This window comes from Abramis brama (genome assembly GCF_963993115.1).
Source record: "Abramis brama genome assembly, chromosome: 11".
Taxonomy (NCBI): domain Eukaryota; kingdom Metazoa; phylum Chordata; class Actinopteri; order Cypriniformes; family Leuciscidae; genus Abramis; species Abramis brama.
The window spans coordinates 33989470-33999893 of NC_139973.1; the positions used below are offsets into that span (position 1 = coordinate 33989470).

The window sequence follows — 10424 nt, forward strand, 5'->3', positions numbered from 1 at the left end:
TAATCCCCATTTTCTGTTTTGGGTCTAAGCGCCGGTTAATATCTCGAAATACATACTTGCCATTAGGGTATTAGGCTGATATGCCATGAATTTTCCTAATTTCATATGAACTAATTAAAAACATTCAACTTGATAACATGCTTCAAATATCCCCTAAAATGTGCCATTGTCAGAAACGTTACTGTCCTAAAGAGTGATCATTTGAGTTTTCTTGATGTTTCTTTACCTTGGCAACATGCTCCAGCCAGCGTCCTAGAGCGATGAACACAAAAAGCATCGGAGGCGTATCAAAGAATGTCAGAGGACTCTGTTTGGCTCCTTCAATCATGGCCACGATCAGCACAATGAATGAATACACGTATGCAATGGTGGTTGCCAAGACAATGAGCACATCCATGTTGGCTACACCATGTTTTAGCGAACGGTATGCTTGTATGTAGAAGTATCGGCCACCTAGAAACTTAATGAGATTAAAGAAAAATCAGAAAAAGAGAGTGAAATACTATTAAAGATTCATCGGCTGTCACTCAAACTATTATGACCTTTATATGATAAATATTCACAGTAAAATATTAGACCACTTACTAATATGAAAAAAAACATTAGTAATGACTACTAAATCTGAACCACTAAACATCTAATCATTACAATTGCTGACTCATAATGGGTCTTTATTCATTAGCCATGCACATCTGTGCATAAAACCAGTGCATGTTCCAGTCAGTCTCTGCATTAGTGGTGGGGATTGTTCAGTGAATCTTTCTACAGATTACATCCAGGCCAGTAGGTGGCGACAAGCGACTTCCTTTACATGTGAGTTCTTAATATAATTCACTCATACAATTAATTCAAAAACTCCATTCATTCAGGAACAAAACTAATGAGTCATTAAATCATTTATTCAGTAATTTGTTCCAAAGCTTTGTGTGGAATAACACTGAAAATTGGAGTAATGATGCTTAAAGCTACACTGTGTAATATTTTAAGTTCATTTTTAGCAAAAAATACTTTGTTCTTTCAAAATTATACATTCTCATTAATGTGTAATCACTTCAACCAACTAATTAAGTATTCTCGTAAGTGTATAATCTGCTATTTAGAATACATATGAGCGAGTCGCTCGAATGGCGGCAGCCATGTTGCGCATCCATCTTGAAAATACATTAGACAAAGAGGGACATACCTGGAAATTCAAGCTTCGCCTTTCACGTTTTTACACTCAGTGGCATCGTGACGAATGCGAGGGGGATACTACTCACGACTGCCGGCAGATTTGAAATAATACGGCCACCGTAGGAGTTAAAACACCCTCGGAATGGGAGGGGCTAGAAAGTAATGTTCAGTTGGTAGTCATATACAATTTCACCGCTAGATGGGAGAAAATCCTACACAGTGTAGCTTTAAAATTCAATAAAATATATTTTAATAATAAAATAGTATACAATTATTTAAATTTTAATAATATTTCACCATATTACTATTTTTTACTGTATTTTTATCAAATAAATACAGCCTTGGTGAGCATAAGAGACTTCTTTCAGAAATATTAAAAAATCGTAAAAGCCCTAACGGTAGTTTATAAATATTAGATTCTATACATATATATTCTTCTTAATCATTATTATTATAATTAAATAATTAAATCAAACGTATACTAATTAAACTAAGTGACACTACAATTGAAGACCACACTGCTCCCTGTTTTGTGACGATGGACACATTTTTTGTGTGTGTGTGCGTGATTTGCTAAGGCTCATGGCAGATCCATCATACATATAAATAGGCCATTTTTAATATATGAGACCCAATGTGCTTCCATAACCTGCAGTGGAGGTACCTGAACAGGTGTGCAGAGCAGGAAGAAGGCCAAGTTAATGATGGAGAGACCAGGTAGGATGTTCTGGTCCACAGGCATGGATCCACCATGCTCCTTGTGTTGACTGTCCATCACTATCATGTAGATCATCAAACCCATCACGGGGATCCCAAACACCAGGCTGAACAGAAACGAATGCTTCCATCTGCAGGTATAGAGCAGTTTACACTATTATACAGACATACACTGGTTTCTATGTTTTATGGGGACTTTCCAAAGACATAATGATTTTTATACTATACAAACTGAATATTCTATCCACAAACCATAACCCTACTCCTAAACACAACCCACATTTTTACATTTTTAAAAAAGAATAATTTTGTGTGATTTATAAGTTGCTTTCTCATGGGGGCCAAAAAAAAAAAAAAAAAAGGATATTGCCATGTTTGTAGGGACATTTTGTCCACATAACGTAGGGTTTACCTTGACCACACACACACACACAAACACAGAAATAAGAGAGGTTAAATTTGAAAAAGATACTTGCTGCCGAATTTCCTCTTGGTGATCCAGTGTGTTGTTCAGTCCATCATTTTTTATTAAAGACACACCAAAACCCAAACCCTATAGAAAGGGGGAAAAGAAGAGAGTGACATATTGACAAATAAAATGAACGAAAAGGAATAACAACAATAAATTCATAAAATGACACTAATGTTAAATAAAAAACTCATGCTTGTCAATAATATAAATATAAGTTTACCTCAATAATTCGAACGATATCTCGAGAGCCTACCAAATCTGAGTCAAATTTCACATGAGCTTTGTTTGTCGCCAAAGCAACAGAGGCTTCCAGAATTCCCTTTGTCCTTAAAAGTCTGCTCTCGATGTTATGGACACAGGAAGCGCATGTCATACCGGTGACCTGATGAAATATCAGTCAAGACTGAAACAAGCTCAGAGGCCTATAAATTGCTGACATCAAACCATACTTTAGTTGAATTCTACATCAGATATATATATATACAGTATATATAAAGAGGACAAAAGGTTGTTGTTGTTTTTTATACTTTTTCTTTCAAATATATGGTTACACTTTATTTTAAGGTGTCATTGTTACAGTGTAATTATATATTTAAGTACTGAGTAATATTAAGCTACTACATGTACTTACTATAGGGTTAGGGTAGGATTAGAATTTGGGTTAGTTGCATGTAATTATGCATAATTTACTATTATTTCTATGGTAAGTACATGTAACATGTAACAAGGACACTGTAAAATAAAGTGTCACCAAATATATAATGTTTTGCCTTTTGTGGAGATCATGTTTCCTGTAAATACAATAACTTTTTAATTTAAGCAGTGAAAAATGTTTGAATACATTTATTGGGGAAAGATGACTTGAAATTTGGCAGATATATGAGGGTGAAAAAACCCATAGACTGCAATACACTTAGTTTTAATTTGTGTGATATCGATAAATTATATTATTATGACTGAATATTCTTCTTGTGTTTCAAACAACCATGTATAAAATATATTTTAAGTGAAAGCTGTTCCTTTAAAGGCACACTGTGAAACTTTTCAACCTTCATAATATATTTCCAAGACCCTTGTGATGGTACATCGACTTACAATAGGTTGAATGACACGTCTGCCATAGCCTGACGGGGTCTGTATCGCTTTTACTGGCACTATGTAACTTCGGGGTTCGGGTAGTAACCAGAGCACAAAAAGAACTACAAAATTCGACTGCTTTACGGCATACGTCACTTCCCCCACCACTTCGTCAAATTTGGACGTGAGAGGCCAACCAGCGTTTGTTTTCGGCTTTCGTGCGCATGTTTTTGTCATGGGGCTGTTTACACCTGGCCACTTCATGCGTTTTCTCAGATGGGATAGCTATCCGATCGTGAAAAGACCAGGTGTAAATGCCCTCCGAAACGCATTCAAGACGGATTTGAATCCGATCGCTCAAACCACTTCAGGAGGAGGTCTGAGACGCATTCCAGACGAAACTGGACAAGTGTAAATGCATCATGTAAATTGTACTCCTCTCAAAAATGCTAAAAATAAAAACGTGTGAGAGCGTGTTATAGGCTATATGTTATAGACAGATATGACGACGCTACTGGAACACGCATCACCGCAGATGAGCAACTGAGCATAGGCTATTCATCAAGAGAACGTGCAAACTATCGCAAATCAAAGTGAAAGTAAGTCGCAGACGCTTAACACACAGTCATCATCATTAAAAGTAAAGAAATGAAATGATCTTACCAGGGCTGTTACTGGTCTCTCTTATTGCGGTCTTTGATTTAGAAATTTTAGCTGATGATCAATAAAATGCAGCTCATATCTGTTGCTTTCGGTGACGTGCACTCCATTAAATCTGCATACAGCGCGGGAATTGAAGATCGGATTTAAAGGCAGGGTAGGTAGAAATGGTCTAAAAATTTTATTTTTCAAATTTGTTTAAACTTTATGTACATATCAATACATAATTAAAATGTAAGTACTCTGAAAAAGAAAGTATCAAAATCGAGTGTCTGTAGACCTCTCACGACTGTTTTAAAGACATCTCATTATTTCCATTCACTCCACCCCCTCATTTCTGTGCTTCTTCCAAAGCCACGTCCCCAAAACACATGAACGCGCGACTCCGACCGCTGAGCTAGAGGACGCATTATTTACCTGAGACAAGCGGAGGGGAAGGGGCATTTTTTTGCCTGGTTTGCCTTCACTAACTGCATATGCCGGTACTGTAAATTTAGATTGCTCTTTCTCTGCCATTGTTTTGGTATTCCTAGGTTCAGTGCCTTCTTCTTCTTCTTCGATAGATTTTATTGGCAGCTTGCAAACATAGTGCATTACCGCCATCTACTGGACGGAGGTGTGATCAGGTTCCGTGCCTCTCGCACTCCTCAAATCAAACGGTCGCGCGCAAGTGGGTAGGTGCTGTGTGGCAAAAGGGTGGTTGCCATGGTTGCGAGAGAGTGACAGTCGCCTAAGCCAATCCTTTGATTCGTCCCGAATCGAAATAATGAGCTGTGTTTAATACAGATTAAACGGTCTAGAGTCACTTGATTTTTATACTCTTTTTTTCAGAGTTCTTACATTTTAATTATGTATTGATATATATAGAAAGTTTTAACAAATTTGGATCTTTAATTTTTAATAAATCCTACCTACCCTGCCTTTAAATCCGTTTCGCAAAAACACATTTATGTGACCAGGTGTAAATAGAATCGTTTTGATAAATCAGATAGCTATCCGATCTGAGAAAACGCATGAAGTGGCCAGTAAATAAATTTTGTTTGCATTCTTGTTTGCATTCTATGTTGTATGTTGTTGCGCTTGCAGTATGTTTTTTTATATGCTGTTCATTCATTTATTGCTGATAATTAGACCAGTCCAATAATTTCCACATATGTCTAGCTAGCTTTCGATTATCAGAGCTGTTAACAGACTTGCTAAAAAAACACTCGTTTCTCTTACGTGTTTTTTGCGTTATGTTTTATTGCCTAGCTTGCCTCACGAACTAGTTTGCCAGCTGACCTCTTCTTCTTCTTCTTCTTCTTCTTCGTTTTATTGGCAACCGCAGCCAGCTGACCTCAGGTGTTGTGAGGTGTATTTATCACGTAGTCCTGAGGGATATCAGACGACGCTGTTGACGTTGATTCTTGCGATTATCATGAGAACAGTTTTTAATATCTCACATAATTATCAGGACATAAATAAGCCTAACGTAGAGGTTGTAAATAGTGTAACGAGCACAATTTGCAAACTATTATGATAAATTGCAATAATCATGTCTTCGGAGTCTATCTGTGCCTATTCCATGCCCGATGCAGGTACCGGTGTACAGGGTGGGAGGTGGGGGGGTGGAGGGGTATTTACGACAGTGCAAGTATTCCATAGCGACTCTAGGGGTCGCTGTTTGACAAAAACACAATTCCTTCACAGTGTGCCTTTAAGTAAAAAAGACTCAATTTAATTGATAATGGCTGTTAGTCATATTGTTTTAATAAAAATGACTAATAATTTAGAGGTAACAACATTTTTGAGAATCTTGTGATACAATTTTTTATAAAAATATTAAATACAAAAAACAATATCTGTTTAATATATATCAGTTTCAAATATCTAAAGAGAATAACATATTTAGACCCATTTTTTTATATATGGAAGTCAATGGGGTCCATCAAGTTTGCCCATATTCTTCAAAATATCTTCTTTTGTGTTCAGCAGAAGACAGAAATTCATACAGGTTTGGAACAACTTGAGGGTGAGTAAATAATGACAGAATTTTCATTTTTGGGTGAACTATCGCTTTAAGTTATATTAATAACACTGCCAGACACTCACAGAGAGATCCAAGACACCATCCTGGACTGTATTCTCTTCCATCACTGAGGCGCCAAACCCTAAGCGAGAGATAAGTTGGATGATCTGTGCTGGGTCCAAAAGCCTGGGATCATACTTCACCTCTGCCTTTCCACACATCAGGGCGACTAATACGGATTTAATACCTAGACAATCAATACACATACAAATCAAACCACTGTTGCTTATTATATAATACTGATAGCTATTTAAATACAGTTCAAAAAAGTACTCTTAATCCTGAATGCCATTTTTACCTTCATGTTTCAACAGGTTTCTCTCAATGTTGGCCACACAGGATGCACAGGTCATTCCTGTCACATGAACAAAACATTTCTGTGTCTCTCTTTCCTCTGAGCCACAGAGGTTATCTTTGGTGATTTCACTTAGTGAAGATTTGGATGTGTGGCCTTGTGAGGGCAGGTGTTTCACACCACTTGACATCTGACTGCTTGATGGAACTTCACAAACTCCAGAATCTTTGAAAGAGATAAATAATTGTGCACAGTATGGAAGACATTTAATGTGCATACTGAACATAAGTGAAGAATATATATTTTTTTAATTCTTTTAGCCAGTTATTTTATCATTGATGCACTATTATAGTTTTTGTTAATATTATGAATTAGATTTTATTTTTATATTTTTGTTTTAATTTTAATTTTAAATTTTTAAGTGTTTTTGTCATTTTTATTTGTTTTGTTGTTTTAAATATGTCTATACGTTTTTATTAAGTTTTATGTTTTAGTTTATTTATGATGGTACACTGCACAAAGTCATTGGATCGCTGTTCTTCTCACACTACATGACTGTCTGGAGCACCATTAAAGCCGGGTAAACACTGGATGATTTATAACAGTCCTTTACGACTGTTTCTTTATACTGTAAGAAAATGATCCCCACTGAAAGCCATGTCACACTGTAGGATTTCAGTTGATATTAATGTCAAACTGTACGGCAGTCAAGACGCATTAAAAACAGATGCACACAAGAAGACTCGTCCGGAGTTTTACATCATCAATCCGTGACATGTTCAGTGAAGTGAGCCGCTGTTACATGTGGGATAGAAATGGTGGCTAGCCAAACAAAATCAGTCTCTAACATAATAAACCTGCTTGTAGCTTGCTATAGTGTGTGTATATATATATATTTTCCAATATGTATTCCAATATATATATATATATATATATATATATATCCTACAGAATATATTTTTTTAAATGGCTTTATGTTTAGGGATCAAAGTTAAAAAGTTATGAATATTTCAGAGAGAGAGAGAGAGGGAGAGAGCAGTCTACTTAAAGCCTCTTTAATCCGATTAACTCACCCACTTTCCCTTTTAAAGGTTGCCATGTCTGGGTTTGAGTCATTCAAGTACACTTCATGTTATTCTAGAATGGCAACCTGTGTGATAACCAAGGAAACCATTGTTCTGGACAGATTTTGCTGGCAGAGAAGAAGCCACTGTCTAGACAAGATATCTATTAGTGGTCCCTGTGAGAAAGATGATCTTCACTGTGTGAGATATGTATTATAATATGTATTCACTACCTTGATCCAGCCACGCTTCAAATCCCATGTCCTCAATTGCTGCCCGCAGTTCTTCTGGACAGGTCACGCTGGAGTCAAATGTCACAATTCCATTCTTTTCCTGTAAGCAAACTTTTATGGAGCGTACCCCGGCTCTCTGGGACACAATTCCCTCTATGGCTTGAACACAAGAGTTGCATGTCATCCCTTCAATTCCAATGGTGACACTCTGGAGTGGAATTTTCGTGGAATTCAATGTAGAGTTCCAACCAGGAATGGAAACCCTAAAATTCCCTGGTGGAATCTCCTCTAAGAACCCTTTAACTGTCTCCAGGGTTAGCAGAGATGGGTTGAATCTAAGGTCCACACTTCCTTTTTCCAGTGAAACAAACACAGCGTTCACACCTAACATTCTCGACAAGGTGTCTGTTATGTTCTTTACACATGACCCACAATGCATCCCTTCTACACCCAATGTCACCTCAGACCAATCAGTCGTCAAAGGCTGTAGCTGGCTTGGCAAGACCAGAAGTGAAGCATCAAACCCCATATCCTCAATATATTTTCTCAAATCCTCAGGTGTAACCTTTGCAGGGTTAAACCTCAAAGAGGCTTCTTTATCGCTCAAAGACACCTGGATGCCAACAACACCTTGAAGACTTCCAATGCGCTCCTCAATAGATTGAACACATGATTGACATGTCATTCCCTGCACCCGGATCTTCACCTCAGTCTCCTCGACCACTAATTGGTGGCCCAAATTGCGCTTCAGTCCAGCGGGGCCCTCTGATTCATAACCAAGATTATCAAAAGCATGTTTTTCAGGGGTCCAGCCCTCCCGTGGACTTCCTTTCTCCTAAACAAACAGAGAAACTGAGCATCAACTTATTAGCTTACAGATATTACATACCAGTTGAGAAATATAATGTGTCGCTTTGTATCATTGACGTGATTCTACCTTCAAGGCATTTTAAACATTTATTAAAAATTCTTAGTGAAAACACTCAAATGAACCCAATAAACTGGCTCTAAATCTGAGGCTCTACAACAAAGCACTTGCTACACACACACAGAGAAGTATTAGAGCAGATTAGTAAAGGTTGTCTGACTGAACAATCAAATCACAAGACTTGGAATTTACTCCACCTATTTTACTACTCAATGACTTTTACATGATTACAACTGAGTGTTGATCAAATTTGATCCAAAGTGCCATTTTTATTTGTACTTTATGCATTTTTTATGCAACAGAGATCGAAAGAGCTAAAGTTTCTCTGTGGCCAAAAGAGTCAAGACTGTAAAAGGTTTTACAGTGGCAACAATTGTTGTCGTTCATTCTTTACTTGCTATTTGTATTTATATTAATGTCATTGAATTGGACATTTAACCTACTAATAGATACAGATTTAAAAGTCTAGAAGTTAACGCTCATTCAAGAAGTGGAAATATATAACCTATATTATCTATGGCCACCTAGTTCAAATCTTGGCATTACATAATAAAAGATAAAAGTAAGATAGCACACTAGTTCAAACTAAGCATTTCAAATGTATAACTCAAATAAATTAATATAGATGTATGTTTAAAATAAAAATACATTTATTTGAAATAAAAACAAAAAGAATTGACACTTTGTGCATATGTCTATATTTTGAGGCATATGCTGAAAGCCTGTTAACTTCAGGACAACTGACTTCATACATCCACAAAAATCACTGCAAGACCAATTAATGGCCAAAAAGCATAAGAGAAGTTACTTCTAAATTTACTAGCACTTTAATATAACCAAATGAAATTCACACACTTTTGTGTAGCTTAAGTCCAAATTTTTAGCCAACTGTATAATAGCCTACATAGGCTACACAGACAATATGTACTGTAAAAAATAAACACAATAATTTTTAGTTTTTTTTCTTTTCTTAATTAAACTTTATGTAATTGTTATGAATGAAACTAACCTTATACTCCTTCAGTCCATCTTTACTATTTTGTGGGGAAGAACAAACGCAAAGGTCCGGCTCGCAGCGGCACAAAGGTTTGCAGTCTTCCATGCAGAGCTTCTCCACACTGACTGGCCCATTATCAGACGACTTTGAGATAAACTTGGCGAGATTACTGAAAGGACTGAGTTTATTCATTGTAGCGGTGTTCCAGTAGACCTAAGACTTAGATTACCCTTCTTTAACCAACAACCGAAAAACAAAAAGCGCCAGTTTGTGGCATATCGCTGCTGTTGAGTGAAAGGATTGTCCTGTGGCGTGACGGTCCGTGACTCCGTGCGCATTTAAATCTCCGCAGGTTTTGCGCCCCGCGTGTCATCGCGCGCTATGGATTTTGCACCCGCCACCGCGGCCGGGCAAACCTTTACCCGTCACATTTACTGTCAATGATTAAACTTAATGATGTTACCGAGTGCAAAACTAAAACAAATAAATGGTATAAATCAGTTCCGAGCAAAGCACACCACTCTCACGACATGACTTCCACGTGTTTCCAAAACTTGGCAGTTGAAACAACACTTCACTGTAGACCTCCCAATGGTCCAAACGAGGACACCAAAAAGGCTGCCTTGATTACAATTATTTCATTAATTAACTAAGTAATCTTGAAGCTAATAAAAGTACAGACATATTTCACAAAAATAATCTGCATTTTGATTGGATCAGTTAAGTTCTGTTGAACACAA

At 37.0% G+C, this 10424-nt stretch overlaps 1 protein-coding gene across 1 annotated transcript in view; it reads right to left on the reverse strand.

Moving 5' to 3' along the window:
* atp7b (ATPase copper transporting beta) overlaps nucleotides 1-10048 on the reverse strand; it is a 30300-nt gene extending 20252 nt beyond the window's left edge. Inside the window, exons 1-8 of the mRNA XM_084129552.1 lie at nucleotides 9697-10048; nucleotides 7760-8594; nucleotides 6466-6687; nucleotides 6191-6354; nucleotides 2583-2744; nucleotides 2367-2443; nucleotides 1838-2021; nucleotides 227-460 (exon numbers count right to left, since the gene is read on the reverse strand). Coding sequence (XP_083985678.1) covers nucleotides 227-460; nucleotides 1838-2021; nucleotides 2367-2443; nucleotides 2583-2744; nucleotides 6191-6354; nucleotides 6466-6687; nucleotides 7760-8594; nucleotides 9697-9876 — 2058 coding nt within the window. The 5' untranslated portion in view covers nucleotides 9877-10048. The remainder of the gene's footprint in view (nucleotides 1-226; nucleotides 461-1837; nucleotides 2022-2366; nucleotides 2444-2582; nucleotides 2745-6190; nucleotides 6355-6465; nucleotides 6688-7759; nucleotides 8595-9696) is intronic.
* Nucleotides 10049-10424: the final 376 nt, after the last annotated feature.